This window comes from Pseudopodoces humilis, chromosome 18 (assembly GCF_049639895.1).
Source record: "Pseudopodoces humilis isolate 2021_Gansu_Grassland_sample_001 chromosome 18, ASM4963989v1, whole genome shotgun sequence".
Taxonomy (NCBI): Eukaryota; Metazoa; Chordata; class Aves; order Passeriformes; family Paridae; genus Pseudopodoces; species Pseudopodoces humilis.
The window spans coordinates 15579896-15599763 of NC_142217.1; the positions used below are offsets into that span (position 1 = coordinate 15579896).

General features: G+C 51.7%; 1 protein-coding gene and 1 long non-coding RNA gene across 4 annotated transcripts in view; one reads left to right on the top strand and one right to left on the bottom strand.

The window, feature by feature from the left end:
- The window catches only part of PEMT (phosphatidylethanolamine N-methyltransferase), a 42124-nt gene extending 23445 nt beyond the window's left edge, over nt 1-18679 (bottom strand). The window contains exons 1-2 of one of the 3 annotated variants that reach the window (XM_014252803.2): nt 18448-18679; nt 15560-15667 (exon numbers count right to left, since the gene is read on the bottom strand). In XM_014252803.2, the coding sequence (XP_014108278.2) occupies nt 15560-15652 (93 nt within the window). In that variant the 5' untranslated portion in view covers nt 15653-15667; nt 18448-18679. Of the gene's footprint in view, nt 1-15559; nt 15668-17182; nt 17334-18176; nt 18288-18447 lie in introns of those variants that run through there. The other 2 variants (XM_005523050.3, XM_014252802.2) reach the window with 2 other exon arrangements.
- Nucleotides 18370-19360, top strand: LOC148182940 (uncharacterized). Its single transcript, XR_015774123.1, has 3 exons — nt 18370-18458; nt 18767-18893; nt 19195-19360. It is a non-coding gene; the product is annotated as an uncharacterized LOC148182940 (long non-coding RNA).
- The last annotated feature ends 508 nt before the right edge of the window (nt 19361-19868 follow it).

Sequence of the window (19868 nt, forward strand, 5' to 3'; positions counted from 1 at the left end):
CACTAAAAACCGTCAGACAAAACTGGCCTGAGCAATTTTATTCTCATAGAATCAGGGAGTGCTTTGGCTTGGAAGGGACCTTCAACTCATTTCATTCCACTCCCTTCCACTATCCCAGGTTGCTCCAACCTGGCCTTGGACACTCCAAGGGATGGAGCAGCCACAGCTTCTCTGTGCTAGGCCCTAACTGTCCTTACAGTAAGGAATTTCTTCCAACAGAACAAATTTCTCCTTCAGTCTGACCTCTCCTAGGCCAGCCATGGGGTAAGTTGGTGCTAGGACAGGAGAATCCCTGTCTCTGGGCTTAGGTGGCTCCATGTGAGCATCTCCCACTGGGAAAGATGTGCCCCAGCTGGCTCCTGACCTGCTGAAAGAGCACGAAACCTGATATTACCCTTTTTTCACCCACAGAGACCAGAGGCATCGACCAGTTTCCATCATGAAAAATCCATTTTTCCCTTTCTGATTCCCTGTAATCCCTCATTAAAGCATAAGGACATTCTCTGCTGTCACTGCTCAGATGCTGGAAAACGACCCTGCTCACAGCCAATACATTTATCTAAAGACAGGGAGGAAAAAGACAGACCTGAGCACCCAGGCCCTGGTTGTGGTGCTCCCAGGAGCAGGCAGGGAAGCAGAGCTGGCTGGAATGGAAATGCAAGCACTGGGGCTGTCTGACCTTTGCCAAATGCCAGAGGAGCCAGCCTTTTCTGGCTGTCCCAAGTGGCTGTGGAGGAAATGAGTATGGCCTGACCTTACCCCTCCTTACTCAGCACCCTGTGACAGCCAGCAGCACTCAGTGCAGACAGTCCAGTGCCAAAGGGAAGCACCAACAGCACTAGGTGAACACTGTGGCCAGGCTGAAAGCCTGAATCACTTTGGCTGAGTGTGTCCCTCCTAGGTGTGAAAAATCCTGTGTTTCCAGGGAGGTTGCAAAGCTTAGGAGAGACAGGAGGGGGAAACTGCAGGGCTGGTCCTGGGAAGGATCGTGCACTGCTGCCCCACAGGATGTGTGAGGGCTGTTCCTGCAGCTCACCAGGACAGCACTGAGCCCCTGGCACAGGAGTGACACCACTCGAGGCTGGCATGTGCCCATGTGCAGCCACATCAGCCCAGCCCAGCACCAGGCACAGGATTTCCAAAGGCATGTGCAGAAAATGCCCCGGGGACCTGCGTGCCACTGGCAGCAGGAACATGATTAGCAGGAGCTCTGGGCAGCGAAGGCAGGAGAAAAAGAACAGAACAAACCACGGTTTTAATTTGTACAAGCTGGTAATTATAGTTGCTATCTGTCTGAAATCTCTATTGAGTTTATTTAAATATGTTCTCTGTGAAGGCCATTCAGACAGGAATTATCAAGGTGTTGCAGCAGAGGAGATAATGCCATGCAGTTTTCAACAGATCAAGGGCTGATTAGGAGGAATTAATTAGCTGCTTAAACAGTCCTTGACTCGCTGCAGCAATTAGCCTCACCTCCCTGCAGTCACGTTCCCTGCACAGCAGCGGTGCCGCCGATCCAAAGCACGAAACTCCTTCTCTGTGTGCTGCTGTGAGCACCAGGCCAGCCCTGGGTGGGCACATGGCCCTGGGAATGGCTCCTAAACCCACCTGGGAATGGCTCCTAAACCCACAAGGGCTCCAAAGCCACCCCGTGGGCAGGGCCTGGAGGACAGGCAGGGGTGAGCTGGGCTGTGGGGACTCCTGTGTGCCCACTCCAGTGCCCATCGCTGGCTGGTGATTCCCAACACGGGGCAGACATCGAGGGTCTTCCTTCCTCCAGCCTCAGGCATTCCCCACCCACCACCTTTCCTGTGCTATGAACCACCAGTTCTCAGCTGTGCTCCTCCACTGGGGACAGCAGATCATCCAGCAGCCTTTATCCCACGTGCCATCACCTGCTGTCCCTTTGGTGGGGTGGGAGCATCACCCCTCACCTCTGCAAGCACTAAACCATGGAAAGCTGACACTGCAGGGCTGGAGGCTGAGCCATCCCCACTGGACACTGCCCAGGAGGAGAAGCTGGCACTTGGAGTGACCAGGAGACCACCATGAGGCTCTGAGCCCCTCCTGCCAGCACAGGGCCTTGCAGGAGCTGGTCACAGCTGCCACGCTCCTGCCAGCATCCCAGAGGGATCCACTTTTGCTTAGCTGCTTCCTGCCCGCACCAGGAAAAACTGGCAGCCCTGGAGTACCTGATGCAGAGACTGAGTTACTTCTCTGAAAGTTTCTCAACTCACAGGCTCTCCATTACAGAGAGCCATGAGATGGTAATGTAGCCTGAAAGCTTTTTAGCAAATGATTAAAGCCTTGTGAAGTTCCCCCACCATGTACTGGAGCAGCAGCTTCCAGCTCATGCAATTAAAACACTGAACTGATATGAGAAGAGACAAGCACCGTCTCAATAGTTTCATGTGAGCTGTGAGGCAAACCAGGCTGAGGACTGCGTCCCTGGAGCTTGTAAAGGCTTTTTCATGGTAATAACCCAAGAAAATATTCACCCAGAGATGGTTTGATGGCAAGCAACAGGCTCTGGGGCAACAGGTGACAGTCTGTGCCCATGCACGTGGAGCCAGAGCATGGCAGGGACTCCTGGCAGAGCCTGGAGGCTCCAAGCACCCTGGTTTGAGGGCTGGCAAGTGTCCCCGGGGATGGGCTAGTTTTCCAGGCCTCCCCAGCAAGCTATACCAGTTAAGATTTTCCCCTTTCCCATTCCCTCACTGGTGTGATGGCAGTAACCACATTGTCAGTGAGCCACAGCTGAGCAGCACAGCCCAGCTCCTCCACGTCTGCCAAGGGCTTTCAGTTTGGAAAGGAAGGCGTCTACTTGACGCAAGGAAGATTTTTCCATTGCCTTTCACTGGCTCTGGATGGGGTGTTTATTGTTTATTCCAGCCAAAAGAAACAGGAGTGGGATTTTGGAGAGAAAAGGAGATGTGTGGCCTGGCTGTGCAAGGACACTGAGGTGAGGAACAGCCAGCTGGAACACTGGGGCTGCACACCCAGGTGACAAAGAGCTGCACAGAGGGAAAAGCCACATGTTTGCAGGCTCTCACAGTGGAACATGGGGTTTGGAACACGGCGTTTGGAACACACAAAGGGCTTCAAACAAAGGAGAACATCCATGAGCTGAAGAAAAGAACTACCTAGAAGCAGAGAGCAGGGTGGGCTGCTCTCCAAAACCAAAAAGGTGCGGTGAGATGAGACAGCATGACAAACCCTCACTGCCTACACTGCCCATCACCCAAACCAGCAAGTTAAGAGGATGAAACAAGCTGGAGTCCCTCTTCTAGTGAATCTTTCCTCATGAATGCTGCCAGTGAGGAGGTCAACAAGGTCCAGTCTGAGCACTTTGACACAGGGAGAAGAGCAAAGTGACTCCACTTCTTTACAAGTGGAAGGATATTGAAGCAACCCAGCCTGCCTCCACCACGTTTAGCTTAAAAAAAAATCCTCTCTGCACCCAGGCCTAGTGAAATTAATTGGACTGAAATGGCACAGGTCACCTCAGCTAACAGCCTTGAAGGTAAAACAAGCCTGCAGGTAAACAGATAAGGGTTTCATAAAGACTAGGTACATTTTACCTCAGAGTTATCCCTCCAGATTACCTCCATACGAGCCTTTACCTTGAATCCACTCATGATAAAGAGTGAGATAAAAAATTTCATTTCTCTAATAGTGTTTATGTGATTTGTCAAAGTAGGATCTCATTAGCTGGCTGCAATGAAAACAAGCCCTTGCTTAGTGTATGCCAAGGCAGCCTGGATCCATCGATGTTCCATGAGCCACATCCTCTCCTCTTCAATAAAAACAAAAATGACACAGAATATGGGCTGCATTTGCTAGCAATTTCCAACACAAAATCTGAACAGTTTCTCCTCAAATCAAAGTGCTCAGGATTTATGTCCAAAGAGCTGGAAGCTGAAGGCAGGTGATTTCAATAACCCAGAACAAACTGTGTTAATTAATTCTGAGAGTGGGCATGGGGAGCCCTTATGAGCAGCTCCCTAAGAGTGAAGGGTGATGTGCTCCTGCCACAGGGAATCAAGCTGCACAGCCCAGCCCGGCCTTCCCAGCCAGAAAATCCCATGGAAAAGCTATTTGTGAAATAATGATTTCTCCAGAGTGCAGCACGGGATGGAGAAGGACCCTTCCAGTCCCAGCCTGGGACGTGGAAGGGATGGCCCAACAGTGGGAGGGACACGAGGGGATGGGGGAATGGGGAGCAGCTGGAACACAGCCAGCTCTTCTAAACCATGAATGCAACCAAATAAAATAATCTCCTGAGGTTAGGGAAAGGCAGAAGCTGCCCCTGCACAAATATGTGGGGCTCTGCTGGAGCTCAGAGGGAAGGTAAGTGCTGCCAGATGAGCATCTCGTGAGCAGGACGAGGAAGTATTTTGCCAGATTTCTTTTCATCTTCCATGCCCAGATGACTTGGCCCACACACAGCTTCCTACTGCACACAGTTCCCATCCAGAAAACCACAAGCCTTGTATTTTCACACGTTTCTCTGAAGCTCAGAGTGTTTTCCTTGGGGCAAACAGATTGGAAACAGGCAGCCCATAGCAGGCACTTTCATAAACAAACCAAAAGCAAAGGTGTATGCCAGTCTCTTGAGTGACTGAGAATATTCTGCCCACCTCACATCCTGTATTTGCATGGGTTTTTTTCCTGTTGCTCGTACTCATGCAGCCCTAAATAAAGCAAAGCTGAGGAAGTGCCTGAAGTGTTCTACACAGCTGCTTTCACTGAACCAGGCTGTCTACCCAACAGACCCATTTTCAAACAAAGCGATCCAACAATAGCACTGACGATGTTTGAACTGGCACGGATTTAGGAAGACAAGCTCTTTGCTGCACCACACTGTCAGCAAGCACTCAGTACAAATGCCACGTTACAAGATAAACATCTCTCCTTCTCTCTTTTTTCCTTCTTTTTTTTTTAAGATTCCCCTTTTACTTTTGCACCTCCATTCACTTGTGTTATTTCCAAATGAGGCCCTGGATCCCAATGGATCGCAGTGCTGAGGTCAAGTACCTCTGAATTCATTTCAGTACCTTGGGTTTGGTTTTAAATGTGGGGATAAAGCTTTATCTGTGTCACAAAGCATCTATTCTGCTCTTCAAAGCTTTCCAGTGCTGCTGCAAACCTCTGGTTCCAGTTGCTATCGCCGTTGCAAATAAGGTCAGCCTGATTAAAAAACAGTTATTCCAGGTGGAGTGAAAATGGTCAATCTTCAGTCAGTGCGTGCTATGTAAGAAATATCCTGTTCCTGAACTGAAACAAGCCTTCACAGGCTCCAGGTAAAAGGAGATTGAGGTCACCTAACAAGTGACATTATTGCAGCCTCTGATTCATTGCAAAGAGACTGTGTAAAGCTATACTGGAGATGTCAGCTAAATCAGGTGTTTCTTTCTCTCCTGTATGACCTGTATTTATTTGCAGATGCAGGTTTAGGTACCACTGTGAGCAGCCAGTGTCCCCAGCTAGCCCAACCTGCACTGTCTGCAGCCGAAAACTGGGGCTGGATACTGCAATATTTCAATTCAGGCAATTACTCAAGGAGCTGAGGCCCATGGGAGTGAAAATACTCTGGCTCTGTTGTCTTAAAGATTAAATCAGAAGCTCCAATTCACCCAATGTATGAGTAAGAAGGAGCTGGCAGGAGAGAAGGGGATGGAGAAAGGCTGTGGGTGACAGCAAGCAGCAGCACACAAGCACCCAGCCCCACACAGAGGAAGATAAAGCAGCTGAGCCATCCCAGCACTGGATCCTATGTTTGATGTGAAGGTTTTCAGGCCTGGGCATCATCTTTGCAGTTTTCTCTCACTAATAGGTTTGCTTGGATTCCAGCTCAGCCCAGCTCATTAGCCACACCGCCGAATCCCACACTAATTCTGCATCCCTTCTACTGCTACAGATAAATAATAAAATTGCCTCCACGCAGGGGTTGTTTTCTTCCTCTCTCCCCCTAATGCAGGTCTGGTAGCATCTCATGTATCTGTTAATGAAGTCCATGATATCCAGAGTTTCTCAGCAAGTAAAAATTACAATCATTAGCCAGTGAGTGATGAGAGCCAAAAAACACCATTTCTGCCCGGGCTGGCAGTAACAGTACAGCAAGTCCACGTCCTGGAGAGCTGAGCCTTGCTCTCCTGTCATGTGGTACCCAATGTTCTTCATTAGCACCTCTCCCTAATAGAGCAAGGCAGCGTCCTGCGGCAGGTCACAATTACACACAACAATTAATTCAGGGAGAAACAATGACAAGGCACTGCAGAGGAACACTTTGCAGCAGGGTGGTAAAAAGATGAAGTGGAAGAGGAATAGGAACATTTTAAAGCCCTGTCTGAAACCCAAAAGAGGTGACAGCACAGTAGAGGATGCATGGCTGGTTTCTTTGTACATGAATTCGTAATTTTTGTTTTAAATAGAAAAGAAACACAACCATTACTCTTTTGGTCACAATACCCCAGTGACCAGGATCAGCAGGCTCAGACCAGGACTTCTTGTGCTATTTGCAAACAACACACAAAGCCGACTCAGCTTCTCCCAGAGCTGCAGCCACTCTCCTGCTGCCCTTTTGTGAAATTAGGGTTTAATTCTCTGGAATAAGTCTGCTAATATGGAGTCCCAACACACCCATCCTCTGGACACCGTGTACCTGCTCATCGTTCCCCCAGGAGCTGTGATGGGAGGGGGACAGGGAAGGGGGGAGGAAAAAATAAATCCACCTCTGAGAGCACAAAATGCAAGAGAAATCCAATACTGCTTCACAGAGGAGTGAGAGGTTGTTGGAACAGAGGTACTGGTTGCACTGGCCATGCTCAGCAAAGCACTGATTTCGTCTGGAAGGGCCTCCTGTCCTCTCCAGATCATGTTCCATGCTCCGTGTTAAGCCTCCCCTGGGAACATTTCCCACTGAGGACACGCATGTTTGCCACGCTGCCGTGGTGCCAGCAACAATAGAGAGGGACAATGTGATCTTTATGTAACAGGGGCTCTGTTCCCCTCTGCCCAGGGATGAGATGTTCAACACACGGGCACAACAAGTAATAACAGCCTGAAGGGTTAAACACAACCACTGGACCCCTCTGTGTCAGCACCGGGGTTCCCCTGGGTGTGGATGGGTGTAACCATGTGCCCCACGGTATTTGTTCATCTGTTCAATGCAAGAAAAGTAACCCAGAAGCCGAGTGAACACTCAGTCATCCTCAGATCCTGTGATCTGCATCCTAGGGGAGTTCCTTTCCCCTCCTGCAGCCTCAAAACCCAGTGCTGGGATACAGATACCAGCCCTGCATCCAGTGCTCAAAGATTCTCACAGCCTTTTGCTCCACACATTTCTACTAGAGGACTGCACAGAGGTGGAGGATAGAGGGCTGAGAAAGTTCTTCCAGATATGGATCTACTCACATCCACACCGGTGACCAAAGCTTAATGGATACAGGAAGAAAAGTAATGCTCCTCCGTTGAGCAACGCACTTGCTTTGGCTTCCGAGAACATCAGTCTCTGGAAAATGATTGTATGACAAAATCTCAAAATGAAACTAATTCAGTGCTGCTCTCCAGCCTTGGGAATGAAATGAGTAAGTCTGCAGTCATTACAACAATGTCCTGGTAAAAATAAACAGGAAAGGGCACTTAGTAGGAATGCTTCATAGTTAAAAATACAGTATCTCATGTGAGGTCATTCTGTTTTTTATAGGAACAGGCATGTGTGCCTCAAAGTGATCAGATTTGGTATTACTTCCTGTTGTGGATGGGCACCTCAGTCACAGACAGATGGACAAGGTTCTCTTCCCCAGTCCAAAACCCTACCTGGGATGATGCAGATTGAGCATCTGCTATTGGGCTGACAGCTCTGAGAGAACAGGCAGGAACTGGAACACCTGACTACATGGGGGGATTTGGGGGTCTGTCTTCTCTTCACTCAGCAAGACTGACAAGGAGGATGACCAACTTTTTCAGTCTAAAAGGTACAAAGACAATGTTCTAGCCAGAGGTGGGCACACTGAGCAGCAGGCAGGCACAGAGATGATGCTGGACAAAGGACAGGAGGCAAGAAAAGTGGGCAGAAGAAGTACTGTAAAGGATCATAAAAGCTGCATGTACACTTTCCTTCACAGAAAATGTCTTTGTGCTTTTATGGCAAGGAGCTGCTACAATTACAGCTTCTCTTATAAGTGAAGCAGAAAGCAGATAACGAGCAAACCTCCCACCACACAAAGGAGGTGACGAAGGCGTTCTGGGAGCCCTGACGGTCAGGCTTTCCTGCAACAGCCAAAAGCATAGAAGATTGCTAAAAACCATCTCCATTTCACCCTTTTCAGGGCTGTGAGCTGTTCATAGCCTTTTTCTTCCCCAAAGTATAAAAAGGATTGCACCAAAAATGTACCTACACAGATAGCAAGTGAAAACCCTTCAGCCAGACAAAGCAGAGCTTGCACATGCAGACCTGCAGAATGAGCCCGTGGCTGCATCATCCCTGGTATGGGGAAGAAAAAAGAAGGAACAAAAAAGATATTTCACAAAGGAAAAATCCAAGATATTGTCCAATCCATGTGAGTTTCTGCTTCATCATTGAGGTTCATGATTTCAATGACACATGGGAAAATCAGGAGCTCCCACCAGTCCTCCTCTCCTTGACCTCAATATCCACTGGATGAACAGGGCAGTTTGATGAAGTCATGCACAGGTGTAAAAGGCTGGAGCTTCCAGATTTTCTGGAAACCAAATTTTTAATTTCCTAAGAAAATGGGAGCAAGCACAGATATTCAGATGGCTTGGTATGGAAAAGGAAAATTCAGGTAGCGGTTCCACAGCCCTTCCTCTGGGTTGGGGTCACCCTCCAAAATCAAAACCCCTTGTTCTGTACAGCCAGTGCACTGCTCCTCTGCCACATATCAACCACCCCAGGCACACTCTTGTGTCCACAGCTCATGTCATCTATCAACAAAATACATCAGCACCAGCTTCCAACAATCAACTGTCTCCCCCTGGATTTGTTCTCAGGGGTTTTAAAGCTTTGTCAGGATCCCTTAGGAAGGGGAATGTAAGGCAGGCAGCCTGGGAGGCTGCACATACTTGTCTGCTTTAACTAAGATGAGGCTCCTAATATTTACAAGGAACCAATGTCCAACAAGCACTGCTGTGATCAGGCTGCTGAAGTATCTGGTGCCGCACTCAGGAGAGCAGGGATGTGGGACGCTCCTGCCAAGAACCATTTCCAGTTGTACATATCACTGAGGTCATTATAGAGGTGGAAAATACATGGAGGTTTTTGCTTTAGTGATTTACTGATCTGCTTTCCCGTCCATTTGCTGCTGCCATGTGAGCAACTGGAGATGTGTCCCCTAGGAGTTCATCCAGGGGGGAAAAAATAGGGAAAATGAGGTGGCATTTTATTGCCACAAGCCAGAGCCAGCACCCCCACCATGAAACCCCAAGGCCTCCCTCCCCACCATGAGTCTCCAGACATGCAGAAGATGCAGCTGCATCGTGATGGAAGCGCAGCAGAAATAATCACCCAAGAGCACCCAGAACACTGCGTGTCTGCATTTCTTCATCAAAACCCTATTTTGGGAGATCCCATCCTTCTGGGAACTGGGCAGGCTTCTGCTAAACAGCCTGTGCCATAGCACAGCTGGAATGTACATCTGTGATTGTGGCAGGCCCCTGCCCAGCCCCTGGATCACTGACATTCCAGGGGTGGCAGTGGGTTTCTCTCCTTGGGGCTCCAGCAGCTCCCACTCCCCAGGCTATGCACAAACACCCAAATCCCAGGGCCAAGCGGGAGGAGCTGCCTCTTCCACACCTCCTGGTCTGGGTAGATAAAACCATTTCCTTTTTTGCTTCCAGCTGCACCTTTTCCCTTGTCCTGGTGGTCACAGACTCTCATGAGCAGCACCTCATCAGCACGTGAGAAGGCTTAGCAGCAGGATGGCAAGAGAGGGATGGAGTGGGATGGAGAAGAAAGGGCCTCTTCCAGTTTCCAGGGTCTACAGATAATCCTCTGATCCATATGGAAACAAGGCTCTTGGCTTAAATTATTTTTTTTTCATCTTTTGTGTGTGTGCTGACTTATTCCAGCAGGGCTGCCAGCAGCCTGCAGTTTATTTTTAAAATACTAAACAAGAGAAGTCCAGTATATACAACAAAGACCATGGGTTTTCAGAGAAGCACTCTGCAGATGCTAAAAAAAGGAGGTTGCTTATCGGGTCAGCTGTGAGGTGAGAGGCAGATTCTGACCTTGGTTTTGAGAAATGCTGAGCAGGCACATCGCACACCAGCTGGATCCCAAATTCACTCCAGGAACAGGCACAGAAATTGCTCAGCTTCCCAAGCACAGCCTGCCTTGGCAGGTACCCGTGCATGGTGGGTGGGCAGATGCTGGAATGACTGTCACCACCTCACCCAGAGCCCTGAGACCGTGCCCAGCTCAACACACAGACAAAAAAATCTCAGCTCACAGCTGCCTGGCCAGGCTGGGCTCCACAACACCCCCAGCACAGGCAGCTCAGCCTGCAGGGACATCATCAAAATATATTGCACAGCTTCTTCAAGAGGATTTAGATGAAAACACCACCACTTCCAGCTGTGAGGCTGTGGGAAGCAGCGCTGGGACGAAGGATGTGGCTCTCCCTCAAGGTGACAGCGCTCCTAATTGTGCCGCTCCAGCCGGCACGCCGGAGGGTGCGACCCAGTTTTGGTGCTCGTTATGTGGCTGGCAGCTGTGCCAACACACTGGAAAAGCTAAATTTAGGAGACAAACAGTCCTGGTGTTACACACCCAGGCAGGACTGGCTCTGTTACGAGAGCTGGAGAATCGATGCCATCCGCTTCCACGCGTTACAGCGGCGCTGCGAAGCCCTCGCTGCCGGAGTGAAAGCGTTACCAAGTCACTTGGAATAAAATTGCCACTAAATGCTATTTGGGAGATGGAAAAAAAAAAAAAAAAGGCAAATCCTCACTCTTTCTCAGCTATTGTAGGAAATGAAAATGGCTATTGCTGCCTGGTAGAGAGTCCAATTATGAATAATGCGCGTTCTCTCCCTGCACAAAGGATGAAAGGCATCAGAGCTGGTGGTGACATTTTAAGACCGGAGATGTAAGAGCGGATCTGAGCCTCGTTGCAAGCCCAGCTTTACCCCAATAAAGAAACACTTTCTGCAGTCAATTGCCTTGCAGCGTAGCTTGAAGCCCCGCTATTGATCTAGCATCTGTTATAAGCAGATAATCATCGCCACTGTGCCATGGCTTATATGATGGGGTCTAAAAGCACTTTCCAGAAGCTGGTTGAGGGCTGTTTTCTGCTCTCCCCTGTAGCTGTAGGAAGGCAGAGGTTTGTGGGGGAGCCCACAAAAGTCTCACAAGTTGACAAAATTTGAAGGCCAGAAAAAAAATATTTAATCATCCCAACTCATTCATCTCCCAATCCTGTAAACTTCAGGCAACTGAAGTGCACTCCCTGCAAGGCTCTGCTGCCATCCCAGCCTTCCACAGTTATTTTATACCCTGAAATTTCCTTTCCCCAGCGAGGAGCTGACACACCACCTTCAAGCCACAGCTCAATCTTTTCCTTCTCTAAGAGGCAGTGAGAGCTGCTGAAATCTCCCAGCATCAGGCTTTTTTCTCCTGTCCCCAAAAGGTTTCTCAGACTTTGGCTCACTGAGGCCTGAATCCCGACAACTCCTGAGCTTCCATTTACTTCCCAGCAGCATGGGGATGTTTTGGGCCAGGCACCTTCCTCCGAGTTTAGCAAGAAGTGGTCAGACGTAGGTGAAATCAGACTGCCAGTGCCTGCAATCTCCCCCCTCCCTTCCAGTGCAAACACTTCTTACCCACTAGGCAGATTCCTTCAGTCTCCAAAGAAGGAGAAAAGGATGGGAAATTAAAAATAAATGAACCAAGAGATACACATCCATCAGGAGCCAGGCGTTGTCAGCCCAGGTCCCTGAGCAACTACTTCTTTAATCAAAACCTCATGCAGCTTAAACGCTTGACAGAAGTCTAGAACAGAGATTGTGTTACCCTGAACAGCAAAAGCTGCAACCTTGAAAAATAAAATCACTGTCTGATGGGGTCTTTTTCTTTAAAATCACACTAAATTATACCAAGCCTGTTCCTAGCTGTGACATTTGAGGTTTCACCCTGCAGATTCCTGTGAGACACACGGGTGTCTCAAGAGGATGACCGGAGGTGATGGGAGGAGTGAGCTCTGGGGCGCCAGCTGAAGATGAGCCATTTCTAAATTGGTCCATGACGCCAGACCTAAATTTTTAAGAGGCTCAAATCAAGAAAAGATTGCTGATGGATGCACTCCCCACTTAAAACTCACTTGCGTGGTGATGGACGTCAGACTGCTGGCCTCATGGCTATGCCTGGCTGCTACTGAGAGGGACAGAAACCTTCCAGCTTTCTAGAAAGTCCTCATGTGCCAAGGCTCAGCCAGCTCTTTAGAGCCTCCTGCATGCAGGTTATCTGCCTCTCTTGGTTTGAAAATGTTTGTCCCTGAGGAGTTTTCATTTAATGCCTTCCTTAGTTACCAAGGGATGAGAAGTTTCTCCCATCGTTCTGCGGCTTTCCAAACACAGATGGGATTTATTGAAGTTCCTGCTGCTCTGGCCTCATTAACATTTTATGGCACAGTTCCAGAGATGTGCCTGCTCCTTGCTGGGTGCCCCTCTACAGCCCCATGGTGGCTCAGCTCTGCTGGCTGCACTGAATATCCCTGGGGAGTTTTTAAGTGATTTAATTCCCAAAACAGCTCCCCTGCTTCCTTTTGAGAGCTCACCTGCACCCTGCATCCTGTGGGACCACAGCTCCCAGCAGCTCCTCTCTTAACAGACAAGGTGGGTGGGAAAGCAGAGACAGCACGAGCAGGAGAGAGGAAAAAAATGAGAAAAATGAGAGAATAGTGCAGGAACACATTTAGGCTGTGCCATGGACAATATAACCTGTCCAGGGACAGGCAGGATTTCAACTGGCTTGAAGGGGGTGGAAGTAGAAGAGGGTGTGCAAGCCCAGGGTTTGGTGAGGAAATGCAATAGGTGGCCCTGGAGAGACACTGCCAGCACCCTCCTGCACATGCCTGCAGGGAGGAAGGTAGGAATTTCAAGTCCTGAGACCTTCTGAAAGAGCTTTTCTCCCCTGTAGAGAACAGGAGGGAGCATCAGCACAGCCCAGCTGGAGTCTGCAAATTGCCCCATTTAGGCTCTGGTCCTCAAAATTGCTCTTACCCAAAGTACATCCACTGACCTGACAAGCATCACGTTTTTCTCTGGAGGCCACACTCCTCCACAGCCTCCAGAGTTTGTGCTTCTCCATGATCCAAGCACTAAGAAGCCAGGGTTTCCCCACCACATTTTTATTCAGAGGCACAGCACAGCAAGGACAACCCAGCACAAACTTTGGAAGAGGCAGACCTGGCTGGAGTTCAGCAGAAACAGGGAATTAAGACACTGAACTAAATCAATACATCACCACCCAATTTCTATCCAAATCAGGAATTTCATGCACAGGAGAGATTTTGACCAGCATCCCACATCAGTTATTGAGCAGAGAGAGCAAAGAGTGCTTGGCATTGTGCAGAATTCCAGTCTTTACACTGAAGCTCTTGGAAACCCAGAGTAATTCAGATTCAGAAGCAATCTCAGCTGCTGGGAAGGAACTCAAACAGCCAAGGACAGAGAGTGTCTGTGCAGAGATGTAGGGAAAGAAAGAAGAGCTGCTGGCTGGGTGCAGGGAGGGGACAATGATCACATGGATAAAAGGATGGGGAGGAGGTAAAGGAAGCAGGTCAGGGAAAATCCAAGGATAGCCAGGGCCACTCTTGCTGAAATGTACCCAACAGTGGGGGCTTGTTTAGGGCTGCAGTACCCACAGTCTTCCAGCACTGCCTGGTGTGAGGCACACACTGGGACTGAAAACACCAGGGAGATGCTCGGGGGCTTGAGCAGAGCAAGGATGGAGGCACAAGGACTGCAAGATCCTCCCGGCCCGTTCCAGCCAGGGAAACACAGAATTCCACGCTCAGAGCTTTCCCCAACAGCCAGCTCAGGCTGCTCACTCAAACCTCCTGCTCCCAGGCACAGCCCTGCACGTCTGGCTTGGAGTGCCACCTGCTGCCAACCGTGCCGCTCTCCAGTCCCTGCGAGGGGACAACAGCAGCGCAGAACAACAAACTTCTGCTCTTACATCAGCTTTCCCTGTGCTTTAACAGCAGCCAAACTCCTGCTCCAAAAAGCAACATTATTTCCCAAGCTGCAGGCATCCCACTAGTTGCAGGCATAGCAGCAGATGCTAATAAAAGAACTTTTTTTCTTTGCCTTTCATGCAGTTTCTCGCTGGAGCCAGTCTCTCCCCCCAGAGACCACATCCTGAATCTTCTTGCTCATTGATTCTTTATGCTAAATGATGACTCCACAGTCGAAATAATGTGGCATATTCCAGCTCGCATTTCAGACACCGTGAGACTTTTTAATAACGAGTTGCATGAAAAATTAGGGAGGCTGCAACAAAGAGCTCCAACAGAGGTTTCCAAAGTGACTCACAGCCAGTAGATCCTCCCTTTTCCAAAGCCCAGCGTGAGATAATTTCAAGAGCCCCCGCACCCAGAGAGAGAGGAGTCCTCCCCCTCTGGAAAAATAAGGCCTTTCTAAGGAGAATTCTCCAGGGAGAGAAACCCTGCAAGGAGGTTTGGCAGGTGGATTTGGGAATCATGGCTGAGATGACATCCCATTCCCAGGAGCGCTCGCAGGGATGTTTCACTCCACGCCTCAGCTGTGCTGCTGAGGGTGCTGCAGGGTGGGAGTCACCTCGTCCTGCAGCCAGCCTGGGCTTCCTGCTCAGCACATTGGCTCTGGAATGCTCCACAACACAGCTACTAGCAATGACTCCTGCTGGTTTTGCAAGAAGGCAGTGAATCCAGCAGTAACAGGCAGTGGGGGTTTCTCCAGCCTTGGCTCCCAAAGCACTGTGGCACCCACAGCAAACATCACCCATGCACAGGTATCCTGCTCCTCCTAGGGCTGGCTTGCTGCCAGCCCTGCAGCTCTCTGCCAGGCTTTGCAGCATGATGGAGGAGGAATTTTTTCAGGCTAACTTTTGGCTGACTGTTTTTGCTTCCTGCCATCCACACGAACAGCTGCCAACGCATTTCAAGGGGAAGCAGCAGGCAACATATCCAGTGCAGTCACCCTGATGGGGATTAATGCCATTCATGCTCAGTCCCAGTAGTGAGCAGTGCCTGGCTGCTGGGTGGGACATGTGGCTGAAGAATGGGTTTCATTGCTCTGCTCCCTCTCCCAAGCTCAGCTCCCAATTCCTTCTAGATCCTGTGCTGGCTTCCACCTTCACCTTTTCTGTGACAGCCCTCACAGTCACCCTCAGCCCCAGGAGCTCCAGCACAGCTCCCTGATCACCCATTCCTAAGGTCTAGCTGAGCACAGTTCCCCCCACTCAGCCCAGCAGACTTCCCAAGAGAGGTTTTTCCTCCCAAAGGAAGCTGGGAAAGGAAGGCTGAGAGTAAAGGAGCTGGCACAAAGGCAGTTCTTACCACATTCCAGAAGAGAGGGTTGAAGGCGATTGAGAGGACGGCCACAATGAAACCAGTGTCAGTCACATCCACATAGCCAAAGAGCCACACCATGGCTGCCACATCCACCTGTGGAAGAAGGGATGGTTACTGGAGTGCAGGATCCCACAGGGACATTTCACTTTGAATCAAACCCACCAGCTGCCCCAAGGGTTGATGAACCTTTTACTAGCTCTAAGCAGCGTGTTGTCACAGTTTGCAAAGCGCTATGTCAGGGTGCAAAGCCCAAAAGAAGGATGGGGGCTTCTCCAAGCTGTGCCCCCAAACCTCAAGGGCACCGGGCTCTCTGGGATGCCCAAAAGGACAGAGGGATAGAGGTGACACTGCTGCTCTGAGGACGAGCACCAGCCCTCAGCTGCCAGCTCATGAGTGTTTTAGGAGAGGAAGCACCATTCCACAGCATCTCAGCTCATCAGGACTGTCCCAGGGATGCTGATCTGCATGGAACACCCTAGCAATGAACTGTGTCAGCTTCAAACTTGTCTCCCATAAAATCAGAGTGATGCAAACCCCTCCACAGCAAGGGGGAATGCATTTGCACTATAAGGAGCTGCAAAAGAATTTCCTGTCTTAATGACAACAACAAAACCCCTTAAAACTTGCAGTTCTCCTTTTAAGAAAGAGAGATTTTTCCCAAGATGGCTCCCTGACATTGTCAGCATTTTTACGTGCAGTAAGCCATGCTGCTTCTCCCTCTTCACTCCCTCTCCCTGTACTGGTATTTGAATGAAAAAGAGCCAGTATATTTTCTTTTTTTTTGGTCAAAACCTTTGAAAACAAAAATCAAAACAGCCCAGCCCTCACTTGAAACAAAACCAAGACAACACTGAGGCGTGGAAGGTTCTTGCTTCCCCAACACAGCTGTGTTTGCAAGTCCTTTGGATGCCAGGGGACAGGCACAGCTCAAAAAGTTATCAGCTCCATCTTGCCTGTCCAGGAGAGAAATTCCCACTGGCTCCTCACAGGCTCTTGGAAAGAACCAGAGCCACAGTGTCATCTGTGGAACGGGGCTGGTAAACCCAGCACCTCTCCTAGCCCAGAGAAATGGCTGTGGGAACAGCTCCCATGCTGGTCCAGGGCATATCCAGTCACTCCAAGCACCCCCTGCCCAGCCATGACTGCCCAAGGTGCGAAGTGCAGGAGCAAAGACTGTACAGCCCTGGGGAAAGGGAGGATCCTCACGGGAATCCACAGCTGCCCTCAAACCACCACTGCCACAGATCCTCCAGGCTCCTTCATCCGAGCCCTGGGGACATGGATGCTGGCAGGGAACAACGGGAACAGCCCCTATGGCTTGATCCAGACCCATTTCCCCCTATTCCCACCTCCACAGCCTCTCTCCTTCACCCCCGAGCAGCCCTTCCCCACCAGACCTCGTCCCTCCGAACTGTCAAGCCACAACCGAAGCAGTTGCTGGCACCGGGGCCGAACTGTCTAATCCCGCTTCAATGGCAATCCCGTGGGACCAGGACAGCTTCTTTCCTCTCGTTTTGTACGGTGCTGAGCACAGTGCTAGCACGGGCTGAACAAAAGCTTCTTGACCTACTAACTCCTGGCAGGCTCCATCGTGAACATCGCACTCACCTTCTTTTTTCCTGCTCAACAAATTCGCGGCTGCCAGCGGGAGGCAGATTGGCCTGTGCCTGGCGTGTGCTTTTCGGGATAAAAGGGGAACCCTAAAGGGATGAGCTGTCTCTGCGAGCTGCTGGGACAGCCACGTAACAGGCACAGAACATTCAACTTTGCCCCCACCTCCCCACGGTGGGGGATCAATGACCGTGGCAAGCGGTGCCCGCTTGATCACAGCCCCAAAGTCAGGGAGGGTTGGAACAGCATGGACAGCTGGGTGAGAGCAGCATGGACACACAGGTGAGACATAAATGGACACCCAGGTGAGAGCTGCATTGACCCCTGGGTGAGAGCTGCATGGACACCTGGGTGACAGCGGCATGGACACCCAGGTGAGAGCTGCATGGGCACCTGGGTGAGAGCTGCATGGGCACCTGGGTGAGAGCTGCATGGACACCCAGGTGACAGCTGCATGGACACCCGGGTGAGAGCTGCATGGGCACCTGGGTGAGACACAAATGGGCACACGGCTGAGAACTGTACAGGCAACTGGGGGACAGCAGCACAGGCAGCTAGATGAGAGCTGCATGGGCATTTGGTTGAGAGCTGTATCGGCACCTGAGTGAGAGATAAATGGATACCTGGATGAGAACTGCATGGGCATTTAAAAAGAGCTGCAGGGGCACCCGGGTGAGCTGGTGGCAGCACCCCCGAGCATTCACGCAGTGCCAGTGCAGCCCCTGCGTCCTGCTCACACCGTGCCGGCCCGGCTGGGCTGGAACCGGGCTGGGGAGGGCGGTGGGTGCACCTGGGGGACGGGGGACCGAGTCCTGCTGCACCTACGGGCACAACCCAGGGGAGATTCCCAGCGGACCTGCCGAGCCCCGCGGCGGCACCGAGAGGAGCGGGGGATCCATCCCCGGACTCCCCCCCGCTGCCCCAGGCCGGGCCCTCCCCGGGGCCGCCCTCCCGCCCGCGCCCGGCCCGGCTCGGCCCGTCCCGCCGGTACCTGGCCGTAGTCCAGGCCGCCCAGCCCCTCGCAGCACTCCCGCGGGAAGCGCCGGGCCCCGCCCGCCGCCGCCTCCCGCCGGCCCGCGCCCGGCCCGGGCCGCCCCGCCATGGCCGGGGGGCCCCGCCGCGCCCCCGGCCCGGCCCGAGCGCCCCGCCCGCGGTGGCGCTGCCGGGAGCCGCTGCCGGGAGCCGCGGGCCCGCCTTTCCGGGAGGGGCCGGGCCCGGAGCCGCGCCGGGCCCGGGGCCTGCGGGGCGGGGACAGCACTGACCTCCGCTGCAGGTGCGTGATCGTGTCGGGCCGCGGCGGGACGGGGAGCGGCCCCGCGGCCCGGGATGGACTTCGACCCTGTCCGCGGGAGCAGCGGGAGCAGCGGGACGGATCCCCGGGGCCGCACCGGGAGCTGGAGTGCGGCCGGCAGTGGGACGGCCCTGGCGGGAGAGGGACCCAGAACCGAGCGGGCACCGCTGGTGCGGGGGCAGAGACAGGCACTGCCAGCCCCCGTCTGTCCCCTGCCAGCCCCTGCCCGTTCCCTGCCAGCTCCCGTGCCTGCCCCTTGCCGCATCCCTGCCCGTTCCTTTTGCCCACAGGAATTGTGCCTGCCCCATCCCTGCAAGGGTTCCAGGCCAGGCTGGACTGGGCTTGGAGCAGCCTGGCCTAGTGCAAGGTTTCCAGCCCATGGCTGGGGGTGGAATGAGATGATCTTTAAGGAATGAGGTGAGCTTTTCCAATCGAAACCATTCTATGATTCCATGATTCTATGAATCCCTGCCCATCCCCTGCCCTGTCCCGGTTCAGTGCTCACACCAGGGCCGGGAGCTGGGAAACAACTGCAGTGGCTCCCTGGCAGGAAATTAAATGTCTCTTGACCAATATTACTCATTGAAGGGCAAAACGTAAAACCACCGAGTCTAAATGTATTTTAAGGACAATTCATTGCAGCCTTCTCCCTTCAGCCAGTGCCGTATATTTTTTTATTGCTGTTATTATTACTACTCATGTTCTTTTTCATCTTCAGTCCTCTCTAGGATATTTCTGCTTGGTGCACCTCATGGGCTGCAGTCCTGGATCTGTCTGGAAAATAGGGTAGTATCTTCCCTGTAGACCCCTGAGGGTCTCTGCTTGTGCAGATCCTGCTTTGCAAGGAAATACATTTTCTTCAAAAATAAATACGGTGTGAATGAGCTGCAAGTGTCCCTCCCAGAGGTCTCATGGGAGCAGGGAAGGGACAAGATATCCAAGTACACGTGTCCTGGCAGGCACCGAAAGTGTGCATGAATGATGGCTCACTTAAAGCCCTCCCCAGGAATATGGCATCCTTGGAGGATACACTTCAGCAGACCCCAGGGATCCCAGTTTGGCACCACGGGAAACCAGCCTTCCTTAGTTCTGCTGCTGCAAACCCCTCGGTGCTCCAGCACATCCCCAGCTCCCCCCTGCACCATCAGCTCTGGCACTCAGGGTGCTCACAGAGGGCCCAAGGAGCACATTCATGGTGTGAACCAGGCTGGTTTGGGGTGAGGCACACACCGAGGCGCTGTGGGTGGGAGCAGCATTCCCCATGGATGATCTCCAGCTGCTTCCGGCCTCTTCTCCCCCGCACTGGATAATTTTGCTGTGCCAAGTGTGTAATTATCGCCTCTGCCATCTCCCAGGCTGGGCTGCGGGAGCAGGTGGGAGGATGTTTGTTCT